At 31.2% G+C, this 19,235-nt stretch overlaps 1 protein-coding gene across 1 annotated transcript; it reads right to left on the bottom strand.

Moving 5' to 3' along the window:
* Positions 1–2,159: 2,159 nt before the first annotated feature.
* Positions 2,160–15,626, bottom strand: LOC122269730 (uncharacterized). The gene is made up of 6 exons (XM_087167711.1): positions 15,466–15,626; positions 14,977–15,032; positions 7,109–7,210; positions 5,148–5,183; positions 3,433–3,459; positions 2,160–2,319 (listed from the first exon to the last, which is right to left on the bottom strand). Exons 1-6 carry the CDS (start codon positions 15,563–15,565, stop codon positions 2,305–2,307), a joined length of 336 nt encoding a protein of 111 aa, XP_087023837.1. The 5' UTR covers positions 15,566–15,626; the 3' UTR covers positions 2,160–2,304.
* Between the last annotated feature and the right edge of the window lie 3,609 nt (positions 15,627–19,235).

Genomic DNA, 19,235 nt, shown 5'->3' on the forward strand with positions numbered 1-19,235 from the left:
GCATCAATAGCAGTGTTTTCATTGAAGTGTAAATACTACTTGATATCAAAGTACCTTTTTCGCAAGATTGCTCGACTGACGAGAGTTGTTCCAACAACACGGACGTTTTCCCAGCACATTTGTTTTCTAGTCAAAATATGACAACCGCTAAAGAACATAATTATTGAACCCAAACATTGCCTAAATTCAGTTTTTAGATGAAATTCTTCTTTATTTTTGGTCTAGTAAACTTGTTTATGTCGTGTACTATATTTGCAATAATATTTTAAGCCATCGTTTCTGAAAGCATGTCTACTATTTCTTGACAGTGTTCACTACGAAATAACTCAAGAACTGAGAAAAATTTTGATCTGTCAATTTTTTTGCTGAAATATTTATTTTCACAGTAGTTTTTCCTTCCCTTATAACTTCAATAATGCCTGCAGTTTCTTAACGTGGTTTTTCATGAAATACAGCAAGTCCATATTCAATGCTAGTCTTCATTATTAACGACTGCGTGTAGATCTAGAGGCAAAATTACCATTTTAGGATCACTATCATCAAATTCATTGCTCAATGGCATTAAATAGTCACAAGCCTTTGCAATTGCTAAAAATCTCCAACTTATTTTCGACACTTTTTTTGCCAAAATTATAAGCATTAAATACAAAGCTAAACTCTAAGTCAATTATTTTTCCTCCGAAAGATAGCGCCACCTTGTAACTTAATCGTATAACCAATGAGGAATAATTCTAGAAGCACACTATAGACTTATATTCAGAGAAACCGAGATGTTATTGAGTTTCTCAGGTGGGCATTTATAATGGGGGATTTTATCGTTGTCCTCTATACAGGATAGCATCTAAATTACTTTAAAGCCAGTTTAAATATGTATTTTTCGATTAAGTTTTTACTCTAATGTAATATCAAAAGCTTGGGGCTTATAAATTTCAAAGCAAGTTTATTGTTTTTTTCTTTCAATTATTTAACGCCTTAACGATTGGTTAATTTTCAAGAAAACGGACATAAAAGTGACTAGTTTTTTTCATACACGTATATTATATACGTATTTGATTAGTGCTGACATCTAGTTTAAAATAAACTAACTATCTACAATTACTTTAAAAATATCCCTGTCCTGCCATCTGGTGTGTAAAATGAGAAATAAAATGTTTTCCGAGCAAAAGAAATGAATTAGTTTTATTCTTATTGGCGCATTACTGCTGAACACTTCAGCCCGGGAATATCACGGGAGCGAGAAACAGAGGGCGAAGCCTCACCCCGTCATTTTCACGGGAGCGAGAAGGAAGAAATTAAAACAAAATTTTAATTTGCGTCAAAAAAAAGTAAAAAATAGCTATTTTCAAAAATCTAAAAAAAATACGAAAAACTTAATATTAATCATAAAATGAGTTTAGTTAATGCTAATTCATCTGAAATCCGTATATCAGATATTTTTGTCCCATAACATGTTCCGGGAAAAGTGGATTTTACCGTTTGTTCTCGGGTTCTTCTTTTTCGTAATTTAAGCCGGGTTTTTTATAACCAGTTATTTCAACTTGATTCATTAATAAACTGATGTAATACATTAATTTCAAAACAACTATAATTTTTAAGAATTTCTATGATTTTAAATATGATTGAATCGAACAAGAAAGAGTGTTACCTGGAACTAGATACCCTGTAAAATTGGCCGAGTACGGGTACCCGGAAGTATGTCTTGAGACTAAAAACAGGGATCAGCAATCAGGTACCGCGTAGTGAAATTCCTCTTACTGGGTTCGGATAACGAAAATCTGATCAAGTACCATATAATTACCGAGTGCATCTCTAATTATAGACGACTGTGAGGACAATGAGCGGAACAGTACGGGTACCAGGAAAAAAGTCTTAAGACTTTATATCGGGTGCGGGGTTCCGGCACTAGGTATCGAGTAGGGAAATTACTTATACTGTGTCTGGGAAATGAAAATCTGGCCAAGTACCATGTAATTGCTGGTTACATCTCAAATTATAAACGATTATAATAACAATGAGCACTAATCCCAGTGAATTTTTCATTTTATTTTACTCTAAAAGAATTTATGTTAAAAGAGTGTTGTTTTTTTCCTCGCGATTTATCATTTGCATCTTTAATAAAAAAAAAAAAAGAAACACCATTCACTGTAAAAATACGCGCACAGTTTTTAATCATGGTTTATTGAAAAATAAACTTTTATCAAGCAAATAATAACACACTGGGTCGTTTTCGTTTTCCTTTTTAACAGTTATAGTGATTTTTCTTGATCTTCATTTGTCTTGATTTGAATGATTTTTCCTTCTTCCTTACGATAGGCATTCCTAAAAAGATAACGATAGTAATTTTAATATAAAATGCCATTAAAACAAGTCAATCAAATTCGTACACCTCTTGAAATTAAATACCTAATTTTCTTTTAATAAAAATAATTAATTTATATTTATTTATTTATCTTGTTTTTGCATAGCTGATTATTCGGCACATCTAAAAAATGATACACTTTTGATGATAAATCAGAAATGATACAATCAGAACTCAATCTAATTCTTACGTCTGATAAAATTAAATACGTAATTTTTTTTAATAAAAATAAATAATTTATATTTATTTATTTATTCTGTTTTTGTATAGCTGATTATTCCGAACATCTAAAAAAATGATGCATTTTTGATGATAAATCAGAAATGATACAATCAGAACTCAATCTAATTCTTACATCTGATAAAATTAAATACGTAAATTTTTTTGTATAAAAATAATTAATTTATATTTATTTATTTATTCTGTTTTCGTGTAGCTGATTATTCGCCGCATCTAAAAAAATGATACATTTTTGATGATAAATCAGAAAATGATTCAATCAGAACTCAATCTAATTCTTACGTCTGATAAAATTAAATACGTAAAATTGTTTGTATAAAAATAATAAATTTATATTTATTTATTTATTCTGTTTTTGTATAGCTGATTATTCGGCACATCTAAAAAAATTATACATTTTGCAAACACTAGTGTTGCCCGTTTGCATCGTGGTTTAAATTTTTAAAAAAAGTAAACATTTTGAATGCATTTTACTTTATGACTATTTCTTTGGTTTTTGTACCAATAAAATAACTTAGCTGAAAAACAATAAACTAACTACTATTGTTTAATTACTATTTAAGTACAATTTAAAATTTAAAAAATATTATAATTTACATTTACACTGCTCTTAAAATTATTTATATTTTTATGTTTAAGAAGGAAAAAAGAAAAACTATTATTCTTATGATTAGAAAATTCTTTAAGAGTTTTAAATTCTCATAGTGAAAGGTTCTAAACACGAATTAAGACATAAATATTGCTATTCAAAGCAAATGTATAATTTTAACACACACCTACTAAAAATCATCATGAGGAAATAAAAATTCACAAAAATACAACATTTTACTTACTGGCAATTTCTTATAGTTATCCAAATCCTGTGAATAAAAAATTTTATGTTATCATATTATATTTAAATACTTTATAAATGTATTTCTAACACACTATTGTTAATAATTTCTCATTTATTCATTTGTACTGCATTACAAATGAAAAAATAAGAATTTTATTTTTTAGTTTAAAATATTTTTTTTAAATACTGAAAATGTAGTTTTGTTAATTCTTATGCCAATATATTTTAATTAATGTTCATAATAATTTTATTAAATGCTCTCAAAATTTTGAGGAACATAGAAGAAAATCCTTAAAACTAAGTAAAAATAATTATATTTACTAAATTCTTTTTGTAATTCGTTGATTTAATTTTATATAATTTGCAATATTGTCTCAAAAACGGACAAGACTATTTAAAAAAAATTCAGATTCCGGGCGAACTCATACAACTTGAAGTCTCTTTATTTGGTTCTAAATATTTGTAAATCTAAATGTCTAAAAACAGACAAGATGAGTCGTCAGCAATTTTAATAAATTATTCATGCTGGGTGGGGAACTAGGAGTCTTCGCCGCGTTCTTCAAAGATTTGTTACATCAAGATATAAACTTAGTTTTCAATTGTTTCCATCTATCAATGGTTTTGCATAGAAACAAATTAAAAATACTTTTTTCATTTTTCTGATATAATTATATAAAAAGATCCCTGTTACCCATTGGAAATTTAACTGATACATATCAGTACAAGGAGAAACAGGAATACATATTAGTACAGGGAAGAAAAAAAAGAAAATCTATTTCTGTAGTGCACTTTAGCTAACTACTTATATCGACAGTGCACTTTCTTCTTTATTACGATTTAGATTAGAAAATAATGAAAAATGTTGATTACATATCCATTTACACATATTTTAGGCAATGAGAAACGCTGTTTCTGTATCTATAATACATCATGTCTGTTACTTATAATTTCTTAACATGAGTTAGCCAATCAAAAGCAGGCAACTGTTGAAGTATGTTAAGCCGATTAACACAAAAATTATTTATTACATTAATAGAATGATAAAGCTCAGATCAATTAGCTGATTAATACATAAAAGTAGAACATACTCAGAAAAGAACATTTAAAATTACTGTTCGAATCATGGAATGACCAGTTATCATCGAAGTCGACTGACTAAAATTGTTTTTGTCGCTAGCAGATGGAAATTCAATCCAAAATTATTAGTATAGTGAATTATTAGTACAAAAACTAAGTATGGAAAAAAAAGCAAAAAGTATTGAAATAAAGCAGAAAATTACAATTGGAAAAATTCCTGGATTAAAATAATATCAAATTTACTAACACCTAAACTAGCTATCAGAAAAAAGTTGGAATAAAAAAAAAATAACTCCGCGATACCGGGATAGAAGTTTTGACCTTTTTCTTTTCATATTCACAATTATCTTCTTACAAATAAGCTTTCAAAATTAGGATCCAGATATTGTTAAAGTTTGAAATGAAAAATTATTTTCATAAATAAATTTTTTTGAAGTTTGAAAATTGACTACACTGTTGAGTTTTTTTACTTTTCAAAAGTACTGACGCCTGTTTGTACTGTATACTCTGCTCCAATGCACGACGTACTCTGATATAACACATCTTCTATATTCATTTGTTCAATACATGAAAAACTAAGGCCAGGTATTGTTTGAATAATACACTTATTAGTGTTTATGCAATACCAATACTTACATCACCCTCAAGTTTCTTCATCAGGCACTCGTGACACTGAAAAATAAAAATAAAAAAACGAAATTAAGGCAGCGTATTAAAACAATAAATTGAAAAAACAATTTATACCAAAAAAACATTAAGTGAATTAGTTCTAATTTTTTTTTCTGATGTACAGTACAGAACCCATTATCCGGAAATCAGAAAATCTGAAAACTAAAAAACCGGAACGAAATTCGATAAATTTTCCCGCCATTTTCAAAAAAAAAACAACATTTGTTTCTCATAGGATTTAAGGATTTTTCTTTCTATTTTGAAAGATGTTTACCTTACCATCATTTTAGAAAAAATCATTAGTGTATTACTTCATAGTTTTTTCTTCTTTTTAAGATTATTTCCATTTTTTTTTTTAGTTGGGTTTAACAGTTAAAAAAAAACGGCTTTTTGTAGCGATTCAGAAAACCGGAAAAATCAGTTATCCGGAATAGCGATGGTCCCGATCGTTCCGGATAATCGGTTCCCTACTGTAGTACTTATTAAGCTCTTGTCTTCAATAGAGTACTTGCAACTGAAGAAGTGAAGTGATTATGCCTTTATTAAGTGAAGTAATTATGATTTATATCCGATTTAATTGGGAGACTGTAGGCGACGTTACACGTGTGTGTCAAACCTATTGGCTTTTGAATCGACAAAGGTCACGATTTATCTACGATGGCGTCACTTGCAGGTATCCAATTCGAGGGAGATACTTTTCCTAAGTAATCTACACAACACTGACTTGAATTTGGCTATTTAACCTTTATTCGATAAGTTCTTCATTTTAATAAAACTTTGGATCACATGTGTATGCTTATTAGATAGCTGTGAAGTCGGAAGTGGAGAAACTTTTGCAAGAGTCGTTGTCAGAAAAATTTTACTCGACTCTGACTCCAGTTAGTTAACAGTTAGGTTCTATAGGTTAAAAGGAGAAGGGTAATTTTTTACTTTATGAAATTTAATTAGGCAAATATTTATATGTGAACAAAACTATTACTGAATTGAGTATTGTAATAAAGCGACTGTGTGACTTTTAACAACCACTGATTACAGTCATTCACAGTAATATATACACCGAAGAGCCATTACATTATGACCACCCTGCTAATAGCATGTAAGACCACCTTTAGCCCTCAAAACTGCTAGCACCCGCCGTGGCATTGATTCCACAAGGTGCCGATAGGCAGTCTGAGGTGTCTGGTACCAAGCGCTCACCAACTGGTCTTGCAATTCCCTCACATTGCGAGGGAGTAGCGTGGCAGCACGAATTTGGTTTTCTAAGTAGGACCACAAATGCTCTATTGGATTAAGGTCAGGTGAACTTGGGGGTCGAGACATGACTTGAAAGTCACTGGAATGTTCCTCGAACCAATCCATGACGATTTGACCCCTATGACATGGCGCATTAATACATAAACACCATCACCGAAGGAAAAACTGTTGCCATGAATGGGTGAACCTGGTTTGCAACTATGTTCAAGTAGCTTACAGACGTCAGGGATTGTTCTATGAGGATTATGGGTCCTAATGTGACCATGAAAACATTGTTCCTAGGCGAGCTCATTGTTAAAGATGGATGGTGGTCATAATGTAGTGGCTCATCGTTGTATATATATATATATATATATATATATATATATATATATATATATATATACAGAGAGAGAGAGAGAGAGAAAGAGAGAGTGAGAGAAAGAGAGAGTGAGAGAAAGAGGAGAGAGATAGAGAGAAAGTTTGTTTTTTAAAGATTTTTAAATTTATGATACACTGGTTTTAGATTATATGAACTTTATCAGACCACATTGCATATTTATTAAGCGATCGTCCTTCCTTTCCTCCTTTTTTTAGCTCTCACAGTACACAGTACAGAGGTTAACTACGTTCTTCCAATTAAATAGCAGTAACAATAAATAACCATTTAAGATAATATTAAAATTTCTACAAACGCTTTTGATTTCTTCTACAGAGTATTCGCAAAAACTTGTTGCCATCTCTCTTCCGCAAACTTTTGTTACTACATTGCATCCTGTACTCTCAATTTTGTCCACCTGGAAAACATAGTAAAAAACATTGCAATCTGACATCATCGGAAAATAATGCGAGGTTTCGTGTGCAAAATAAAATAAAAAGTGAACACAGTGAATAATTTTTGATATAACGATGGGATTTACATGGGCTGGGATTTTTCTAAATGGTATAAGAACTTAGCCTTAAATATGCTAATTTATTAGTACCAGCTATATTTTAAGTTGCTGAATTAGACGCAAAAGCGGACTTTCTCTGATTAAACATGCCTTTTTCTGGCTCTCAAGAATCTTTGTTTCATTTTTTATATTTGTCATTGAACAGCCGACCCAATTTTAGGTTTACGACTACTAATAAACTCAGTACTACAGTTCAAAACCGTAGCCTTGTGAGTTTGAACTGATCCAAGAGTTTCCTTGTCTTCTGGATTGGTATTGATTTGTTATGGGAACATGGAGGACTTTACGACTCCACAGATTTAACGTGCATCCGTCACCATTTACTACACGGAGAATCTGGTGGGGATCGAACCCAGACACTCATGATTATAGGAGTGGTAGTCGCAAACTGGAAAATATGACCTCCCTAATAGGTCAGGAGAGCTGATGTTAATTTCACCGTTTGCGTATGTCACCATATCTCGCTACATCATCATAGTAATTCGAAAAATTCTCAGCACATAATTATAAGCTTCGTATATCCACATATAGTTCCGTGAGAAAAGTAATTTATTATTATTGTTATTCTTCATTTAATATTATAATTTTTTTGCTATTCTATGTAATATCACTCTAATTAATTTTGAAATTTAAGGTATAAAAATTTTCGCATCAGTTTAAAGATTGAAACATTAAATAGCAAAATATAAAATTACTAGGAGGCTCCGCCCCCTGCTCGCTAACGCTCGCCAACCCCCTAGAATTGCTACGCAATCGCTGCGCTCGCTCGCCTATGAACACAATGTTCTAGCACAAAGACATTGTATATTATCATCAAAGACATGGTATTTTATCATCAAAGACATAGTATTGTACTTATGTAATAGAATTCTATCAATGTTCTTATTGGCTATTAAAAAAGTATATTAGCCATTTAGATTGCACATGGAGAAAAAATCAAAACATTAGCTAAATGAGAAACATATTAGCAAAATAAATTATCAAATATTGCAGTTACTCACCTAAATTCAACAAAATGTGTATAATAAATTTATTCATGAATCAAAAAATTCAATGCATTCAATACAAACACTTAGACGTTTTTTAGACGTTTAGGTAACTCCCAGTAGAAAAATATCAATTCAACTGCGACCTTTTAAAGCATTCTCACTTCAATTAATTAATAAATTCCTAATTGAGCTTAAATTAAATATTATCATGTTTTTAGGGCATGAATCTGAATTGAACAACCTGATAATGCTCACTCTGGTTATTGTTTCCGTTTTTAAAAGCGCTACATGTTGAGCCACCTCATATAGATTTGCCATGTGACATTTTTAGCAGCAATCATTGGTCGATTTTCTAACGTTGCCATTCGGGGAGTCGTAATGAGGCTTTTTTTTGGTGCCGTGTAAGATAAATATATATATAGATAGCTATCTAGGTAGAAATATTCGCGAGAAAAAATTTTTTAAATGTACGTGAGACTTTTTTTGAAATTTGCTAACTCTGAACATGATATTCATGCCAGGAAGTTTTTAATTGCTGGCGAATTTAATTAAAATAAGCTCATCCAAATCGTACCGCGTAGTCCTAAGTCTTGTTGTCAGGGCAGGTCAAGACAGGAGAGGGCAGTGAAAAATATTTACTACAAATTTGAAAATTTTTCTGCCCATTGATATATGCAAAGATCCCAATATGTCCGCTTGGTTGATGGTGACTCCAATTAAAAATCATTATTTCTCATATGAAGAAAAATTTGAAAAACCACAAAACGTATTTGATCACTCCCCTAAGCATTGTTTGAAATTTTAATTTCAAAATGACAATGATGGATTTGTTTACTTTTGAAAAAACAAATCTTTAAAGGGATTGATATTTTTGAAGTTATACTTCTTATGCGACTTCCAACAAGGTTGCGTTAAACGTTTAACACTACATTTTTATTGGCCGGGAACTCACGTGGTAGGATCCAGTTTTCCCTCATTCATTTCCATATTGTTTTGGTTCTCACTAGCATAAAAGTCATAAAAAGTATTGTTTTTCCATAAATATTTTACTTTGATTAGATACACATATAATTTAATAGGGTAGTATTTTTTATTTTCAAATTACGTGGATAACAATTGTAAAAAATGAGTGAAGACAATCCCACGGACAATGTGACGGATTTAAGGTTATGTCAAGGTACGTCTCTTGTGAATATCAATTAATTGTTAGGTTTACTCTTTTCTAATTGCCCTGTATATTTCACCAAATGCAGCCATGAGGGATATTAAATTATTTATTGCAAAATCTTTATTGCCGCTATCCACTGCAGGTTCACAAGCTCTGGCAGACGTTACTGGTGAAGAAATTGATTATTGTGAGCGGCCTGTGATCCTTGCAGGAGATTTTAATGTGAATTTCTAATTACCTGAAGCTGAAACATTATTAACCTTCCTTAAAGACAAATTTGGATTGGAAATGATAAATGGTAGGAATGATCCAACAACCAAAGAGGGAACTACCATTGATGCACTTTTTGCAAGAAATATTGAAAAAATAGAACTCAAACATTTCGTATCTTACTTTAGTTATCATTGTAAACGTTATAGATTTGGATATTTCTCCACTCGAAAATGATAATTAAAAGATGCGATCAATTGGGTATAATATGAAAAAAACACAACTACTTCGATTTAGTAGGAACAACATATGACGCAATGCTAAACGAATGGAATTTAGTTGTTGTTTATTTAGTTATTGTCATTAGTAGTTGTTGTTATTTGTTTTAGTTGTTGTTGTTTATTTAGTTGTATTTAGTTTCAATAACTTTTCTTTATAATGCAATAAAATCTGACGAGCAGCTATTTAAACGATCGAACACTTCGTTTGTTTATTTGTGGCTTGAAGTTAGGCTCGCAGAAAATGCCGTTCATGGGTTAAATTTAGCAGGAACAACACAACCTGTGACGTAGGCTATATTATACCCAATTGTGAATTGTAAGCAATGTTAATAAAGTTTGTCGTGAAGAAACAATACAATTTCACTTAAAATCAATTTCTACCCCTTCCTATTTTCATTTGCACATTACGAAGTTTAACTTCTTACGCGCGGAGGGACTCCACGCACTATTTTTTTTGTATTTACGTACTTTATTGGGTTTACGATTACTAATGTTCAACTCCATAGCCTTTTAATTTTGAACCAATCTAGAAGACAAGGAAAACTCTTGGATGCATTGGACCCCAGAGGCATTGATTTGTTATGGGTACAAGGGGGACTTTGCGACTCGATAGATTTAACGTGCATCAGTCACCATTTACTACACAGAGGGGATAGAACCCACGAACTCTTGGATATGGACCCAGTGCCCTACGAACCAGGCTATCCAGGCCCGGCGAAATAAAAATAACCGCTGAAAAAAAATTTCAAAATTATTTAAATTTTCTCCGTATTTTTTAAAAACTTTTTAACTAACAATAACCAAAAATAAACCAACAATTATAAATGTTTCAATAATCTAAAAAAAGTACATATTTTTAACAGTGATTATTTTAATCTCGAATCAAAGCATGTTTGAAAACTATTAAAAAACAAAAAGGTATTGGGAATTTAAGTGTGCTTTTAAAGCCTCTAAAAATTATTTATTTTACTTTCATTTGAAAAATATAGAAAATATAGGCCTTAAAAACTAAATTAGTAATTTAAGTATACTTCTCTTTATTAAAAAAATTTTAAGAATCGATGCTTTTTCCTTAAATTATTTTTTTCTTCCAAATATCGATTATTGTTTTTTTAAATCCAAGTAATCGTTCATTTGTTAACACTAAACATGAAACAGCCGGTCTAGTGACCGTTTAAGAACTTTTGCATCGATAATGCTTGTATCATCTTATCGTTTTTGCCCATTTAGCTTCATGGCTCTGATAATTATATGTAGTTAATATTCTATTAATAGCATTTTTTGGTACTTTGTTTGTTTCGAATAATACTTTTCGTATACCTATTTCTACCACAACTGGTCATTCGAACGGGAGAATAATTTATTGCTTTATAGGGTTATCGGATCAGAAATTATGATGTATTCCGGCCTCAACGTATTGCAATCGACTAGTTGCACATTTCCTGCAAAAATTATTGCGTAATTAGTTCAATCAGAATAACTGTGAATCGAAATTTCAGGCAAATACCGAAAATTTCGAATTGGCTTTTTTGTGTAAGAAAAAGTGACAAAAACTAAAAGTTTTGGCAAGTAGCTTATATTTTGTTTTGATAGCTTTACGTCATTTCTAACTACCTAGGTTACTTTTATCCAGAAAAATGTCGTAACAATCAAGACAGTCCAAGTTCTTAGAAGAAATGAATAATATCGGCGAAGATTTTTCGGAAATTGAGGAAGATGAATTTTCTGAAAAGGAGGATATACTGGCTGAACGTAAGACATGCCAAATAGGATATTGTAACGACAATAAAACCATAAAAATTTGTTCTAAATGTGAAAAATATGTCTGCGGAAAATGTACAATGGAAACACAATGTATATGTAAAATATGCGCTGAGCAATTAATTAAAAATTCTTATTCTTTGTGTTTGCAATACATAAAAATTGGCAATATACGATTTTGTTTAATTATAATAAAGTTTTTTTGTTTATTTCCTTCCTAACATCAATATTTCATACATTCAATTCATAAAGTCCGGTCAATTGACCGGCTATGGTATAAATAGGTATAGATTAAGTGTTGATATGTATAATGTTAAAATTAACATGTGTACAAATGTGTACTTCTATAAAGCCAAAAAAATCGTATATTTTGAAAAGAAAATTTTCTGAGTTCTTGTGATAAATACTGACGTTAAAGAAAAATCAAAGATTATTGAGTAGCAATTCCCCGGCTTTGAGTGTTGGCGAGCGAAGCGATCAAGTAGTGCGGGCTCCCAGCTCATTAAAACATCGTAAGAATCGACGCAGCTGTTTTACATCTTCAAATCCAGTTTTGCACTGCGAAAACTGTAAGACTTGGAAAGTTTTTTTTCTTCTAATGGCAAGGCAATACAAAGAAATAATTGAAACTACAAATTCACGGTAGAACAGATGACATAAAAGAAATTGACCGAAGTCATTGCCCCATTAAAAGTTCTCTTGCACGCCAATGCAGTGATGTCTCAGAGTCGCCATGCAGTGATGAGCAACGGTGGAGGTGGTCTCTATTCATAGGCTCTGCCAAATTACATAGGGGGCAGTTTGGATGGTGAAACATCCCAATGCGATAGAGAATGTCCGGTCAATAGACGGAATTTTGCAACAGCTTCTCGACGTGGAGAATCGGTAATGGCCATAAGATCACCAACTCTCCACAGCTTTGACTGCAAACGGTCAAGTACTTGAACTTTAAAAATTTTTTATCATTATCTGTTTAAGATACAGCTTTATAGAATGATATGACATTTTTGAATATCTTGACTGAAGCAATCTCGAGCCGTTCTTCGCTGGAAAATCTGCCAGCTCGTTTCCATAACTTCACAGTGTCCAGGAATCCACTGGAGTGCAACACGCTTTTTCTTTAAGGCCAACCTCTGCAAGTAATCCCGACATTGAGAGATTTCGGTTTCTAGGATTATAAGGAAATTCTACATTCGATAGTAATTTTGAGAATTATTAATAATTAAACGTATTAACAAAAATATCACGCCGGACGCTATGCAGCTGACAGAAATGCAACTAAAGAATTGAATTTTGATTTTTTTTTCTTTTTTAATTTAACTCGAGTTTTTATTTTTAATACCAATTTGTTTGAAAGTTATTGAACTTAAGTGTTAAAAAGCTTAATTGGCTTTTTTTTTACAAATTTTCTCTTATTCACTTTTGTTTTTTATAATGAAAATTGATCTGTTATTTTAGAAAAGCTTTTTATTTCTATTGAGATGTTTTTTTCTGTACATAACCGTCGTTGAACAGCCGACCCATTTTTGGGACTACTAATGTTCAACTCCGTTGCCTTGTAACATTGAACACAATCCAAAAGAAAAGGAAACTCCTGAATCGAGTATTGGGCGAAATTTGCCTTCGTGGAGAACTTTCTGATGAAACTAACCCTCATTTGTGTTACATGTAGAGGAAGAACACGAGAACCTACCACGGTTAGACTGACGGCAAGGGGACTCTGGCCCATGATCCATCTACCACTGAGGATATTTCACGTCAGTACTGTGGCCGGTGCAAGCCGGAATTCGTATCGCCGAGTTCGAACCCCGGTTCACGTGATTCGCAGGCGAATCTCTATCCCCTAAGACAGTGTTTCCCAAAGTGTGGTACGCGTACCCCCAGGGGTACGGGAACAGTTTAGCGGGGGTACGCGTTCTTATGCGAAATAACTTGTAACAAACGAAAATTTACAAAAATTTTATTTAAAAACAAAGCTAGTCATGAAAATTTACGATTACGTATTTTTCTATTGGCTATTTCTTGTAGAGTTAACAGTTAGTCAACAGCCAGTTGTGATTGTTAGCTTCTGTACAATTTTTTTTATATTAAAAAATACATTCATTTTTTTTATTAGTGGTACACAGCGTTACAAAAAATTTAGAAAGGGTACACAAAATTCATAAGTTTGGGAAACACTGCCCTAAGACATCGCGGATCTCTCGAGATGTTTGTGTCGAAATTGAATTGGTGTCGAATGTAACAAAAAAAGGAGCTAGAAAACAGAAAAAAGAGATATTAGATTTTGCCAGATGCCAGATGCAAATTTGAACATTTTTACATAACTTTTTAAAAAGAATTAATTAGGAAAAACGTTATTTGAGAGAGATAAAAACCATTTGCTATTATAACTATTATAATTATATATTAGTCTCGTTAATGAGTAAAATTACTTTTCATTAATTTCTTTTTATTATAAGCATTTCGCATTCTTTTTTTTTTTCCAAGTACAGTTTAATAATTTTTGAATTCAGACTCTATTATTCATTAATTTTGCTACAATTATTTACAAAATGCTGTTAAATAAGAGTAAAAAAAATGATTTATATTTTTTTCTCTTTTAAAGAGATATCCACTTTAAGGAAAAAAGATCAAAGATGAATGCAATACAACTCTGGGGAGTGGAGAGCGGAGCATCACTGGCAGTGAGCGGGTGGGTGACCACTTGGATCAGTTTGCGTAGGAACCGAGTGTGTGCGGTATTGGTCCTCGTTAAACTGTTCTACCGTAAAGTGCTCGACTTCGTGCGCAGGTCGTCGGGCTACCGAAGCGGGGGTGCCATCCCCTCTGCAGAGGATCAAAATTGTGTTGGCATGTCTTCGGATCATCCTCAGGGATGCTTCCCAAACCGTCGCCGATAGTCCATTCTGCAGCTCTAGTACGACATAAATGAACTGCTACAACTACTACTACTGGAGAGTGGTGCGAGCAGAGAACAAAGTTTTTAAGGGGGGGGGGAAATAATCACATCCGATTGAATCATGTTATTCCTGATCAATTACAGAGAAATCGGGGGTTTTAAATAATTTGCGGATAAAGCTTAGAGGTCTTACTTGTGTAGAAGTTAAGTAAGCCCATTTTATTCCAAATATACAGAATAAGAAAAAATATTTTTTTTTTACCTAAATTTTTTATAAAATGAACTCTGAGTAAGCAACTTACCATTGGTACAAGAATTTTTCTACAGCAAACTGACAGCTCCTTATTTTTTTCAACACCTGCAAACGTTATTCACTATATCAGAAATCGAAAACTTTAATTATGCAAATCAGACAAATGTTTGCAAAATATACATTGAAACACATAGATGTGAACACTTGACTATATTCATTAAGCGTGAATATAGACTCAAGTCATTATTGCATACAATATTCTCTATTCATCATACTCATTCCCAAACAAGGTTAAAATTACAAATCATCATTTTTCATTAATCACAACTGCAAAAAATTGCGGATAAAAGTAGGGTGAAAATTACCGTTACTTTACCGAAAAATACATTTTTACAGGAGCATGTTTCTGAACAAAAATCTTATACAGTTCCTGGACATATTATTGTACGCACTATAAGATTCTATGTAACATTATGCAAATGATTAAAAAAAATTATAAAAAATATTGAAAAAAAGATAATTAATTTGCAAATCTTACATATTCCATTTTTCACTTTTTCCAAGTCGTACTCATGACCGGCACAGGGTGCTCCAATGACAAAAATCACGCAAATTACTGAAAGGAGGAGTGCAGACATTTTTTTTTAATGAATTTTACTTGAAAATTCAAACGTTTCGAAGTATGCAATGCTTCCAAAACTCAAAATGAAAATTTTATATATGATGAAACAAGGAAAAATTTCAAAACTATATCTGTTAGTGAAGTAACGTTTTTAATCACGCTATAACTAATATTTTTCCTTTTAGGAATAATACTTATTGTTAGAAAGTGCTTATAAAACATGTTGTAAAGGAAATTACCATTCATTTACATAGGCAGGTAAACATTTTTCAGGAAATTCCTTACAAATCCAAATCCTTGGTAGACCCTCACGTGAGAATGACGTGTAATATTTCACAACAAATTTGGGAAAAACATGTAAAATTAAAGAAGAAAAATTTAATGTATATCTAAGAACAATTTCATACTTTCCATTTTCATTTATAACTTCGCAATAGTAAATATAAATATGGACATATACCTTTTTCCTTGCATTTTTTAAGTCAGATTTCACCCAAACTTTAAAACGGAATATCGTTTTTTTGTTTGTTCAGATACTCAATTGAATTAGTTTTCTGTCAGTAACTAAATCACAAAAGGTTCAAACTGATAAATGGCCCTTTTATCCTTGGATGAAGATAATAAATCTGGAATTAAAATTAGGTCAAAATTTAGATTTATAATGATACCTTTAAAGAAATTTTTAATTTTTTACTTAAAACTAACTAAAATTTCAAATGATACATACTGAAATTTTTAATATTTTACTAAAAGTAAATTAAGATTTGAGACATGCGAAGTGAATTTTTTTTAAATTTTTTACTGAAAGCCTCTTAAAAAAAATGCAGAACTGGAAATTATTTTTTTGAATCATGATAGATGATTGCATTTAAAGTACACTGTTAAAATTTTTGTTCTAAAATTATGGTGAAACAACTGGCAGCTGTCTGTCCACCCGATTAACCCAAAAGTTTACGGTAAAGAACATTTTTTTTTAATTTATGGTTTTGAAACCATTTAAAAAAAAGTATGGTTATAAACCATGAATACAAAACTATACAGTTTTTTAACCATTTACAACTAGCATTTTCAAAAACGTAAAAAATTTTTATTTTATTTTACTAGACATAGGAGCTCGGCTTTTCGTAAGGTAACGGGCAATCGAGAGTGACGGACACTGGAAATTCTTCATGTGTTGAAGGGAATGGAGGAAATATTGTGGTGTCAACACTAGGACTCGAACTCCAGTACTGCCGGTCATGAGATTGACTGATAACCCCGCTCTGCTATAATGTGTACTCAGTTGCAAAGAACTAAGTAGCTTCATTAGGTGGTTCTAGTGGGTGCGATAAAATTTTGGTTGTTTAACCGTATTAGGTGAAAGCAGTTAATAAACAGTTTTTCTAACAAACTTAACAGTTTGATTACCATTTTATTTATGGTTATCTGACTGTTTCGATTAAATATGGTAAAATAACCATTCAATAAATTGTTATTTAACCATTTTTGCCGAGAAATTTCTGACAGTGTATGATAAAAGAAAACTCTCTAGAATAAATAAATTAAATCTAACTAGTGTTGCATCGCATTCAAACAAACGAATTGTTCCTAACAAAATATTAAATCAATAACAAAATACAAATTCTTAAACCTATGTTTTTCAAGAAAACTGAAAAGAAAATAATTTTATTTTCATCTTACCTATTTTAAAAATCTGTGGCAGAAAAGCACTTCCAACTGGAGTGATAGAAATTAATACCGTCATGTGGGGCTACTTTGTGCAGCGGGGGCTACTTTGTGCAAATTCAAATTTGGCACTTTTCAAGTGCTGCTATCCAGTATTATGTTTTCTTCACGTTAAAAATGTGTGGAATTTGAAGATAGAAGTCTCCTCTATTACTACAAAAAAATTTTCGAATTTTAAAACAATCTCAGAGTGTGTTTTGTTTATCCAATTTCAATAACTTTCCGAGAACGTCGGACGTCGAAAAGTGTGCGTGGAAACTTTAGCTGTGAAATGCAAAGACGTTGATAAAACAATTGTTGTAAGTGCAAAATTTTTTATTTATATATTAATAAACAATTATATCATGCTAGCGTTAAAAAAGACTTGAAAATTAATAACAAATAAACGGAAAATGAAAAAAAAAATGCACTGTGGGGCTACTTTGTGCAAGGTTTCATCCGGTTTTTTTCGACAGAAAAATTGTCAGACGTTATAAAAAAAATATCTAGAACGAGAAACTACAGTGATTACACTTTAGAAAAGCTGCAACAATGTTTGCATGCAGTTGCTAGTGGTATGTCGATTGCAGAAGCTTCTCGGAAGTACAAAATCCACAAAAATACTATCTCTAGTAAAATTCACAAGAAACACGTAAAACGTGCTGGTAAACTATTATTTTTCTTCTACAAAGATTTTTCTAATGAATTAATCAAACTATTTAACACATAAAAATATATTTTATAGGACATCAGGTGATTTTGACAGAAACTGAAGAGCAAGTTCTATCATGTTTATTCAATCATGTTATGTTCAAATTTATCGATATTATAAATGTTGATGAATATGTAATAATTATTATTTCTTAAATTTCATCCATTTCAATGTTCAAAAATGTATATGGTTTCCTTTTGTTTAAACTCAAATGTTTTCAAATAAACATTTTTTTAAGAAAAAATTCGTTATAAAAAATGGTTTTTTATCGCTGAAAATTATTTTCAAATTAATATCTTTACATATCTTGATGTTTTTGTTATTAAAAATGTCAATAATTAACTATTTCAACAATTTTATATCAATATTTTACTAAAAACATGATTATTAAACTGAATTCCTATCACTGCACAAAGTAGCCCCACTTGGAAGCTACTTTGTGCAAGGTATGTTTTGACTTATTATTTGTAAATATTACATACAAATAATGCCAATATTGATCAAATTCACTCGTCTGAGTCCAGTTATGAATATAATATCGATAAATTTTACTAAAGTTTGAATTAACATAGTTTTTTTACATGTCAAAGTTCAAAAACTGCAAACTCATGCACAAAGTAGCCCCACATGACGGTAACTTAAGTTATTCTATTTATGCACGTTTTCCGTTTTAAATTTGACGACATATAAATTGTTTTTTCCTCTTTAGCCTACTTATTATTGTTTTATTTTATGATTTTTTTTCCTTTTAGTTTTATGTCTATTTGTTTTTTAGTGTCAAAAATTGGCAAAAAATTCTGTTGGTGATAAATTTTCCTTAACATTATTTATAAATTTGAATTGGCATCAGGCACAGATCTTGAATTGAAATTTGAGCACAGTGGCAAAATAGATGAAATTGGGATTGATTATAAGTTCCTTTCGAGAATAAAATAGCGATAAATTATGCTTTATACACTGAGAAAACAGCATGACAAAAACTACTACAATATGATAAAATTAACCCAGTTTTCGGCTCTACTGCTCTTGTAAAATAAACATTAAAATAGAATCTAATAATACGTAAGAAAATTTCTACTGTGGTTATTATAGTATCTTAGAGGATAGCATAAAAACCTGTTATTCGGTTAAATTTACTTTTCAGTATTGTACTACAGTAAAACCTCGTTACAACAGTATTTCGGAGAGAAAAAAATGAATTTATTGTTGTAGAGGGATATATTTTTATATCGAGGACCTATTATACATTCAAACCCCGCTATAGTGAACC

The sequence above is a fragment of the Parasteatoda tepidariorum genome, chromosome 1, assembly GCF_982258835.1.
Source record: "Parasteatoda tepidariorum strain Cologne lab strain chromosome 1, Ptep-v5.0, whole genome shotgun sequence".
NCBI lineage: Eukaryota > Metazoa > Arthropoda > Arachnida > Araneae > Theridiidae > Parasteatoda > Parasteatoda tepidariorum.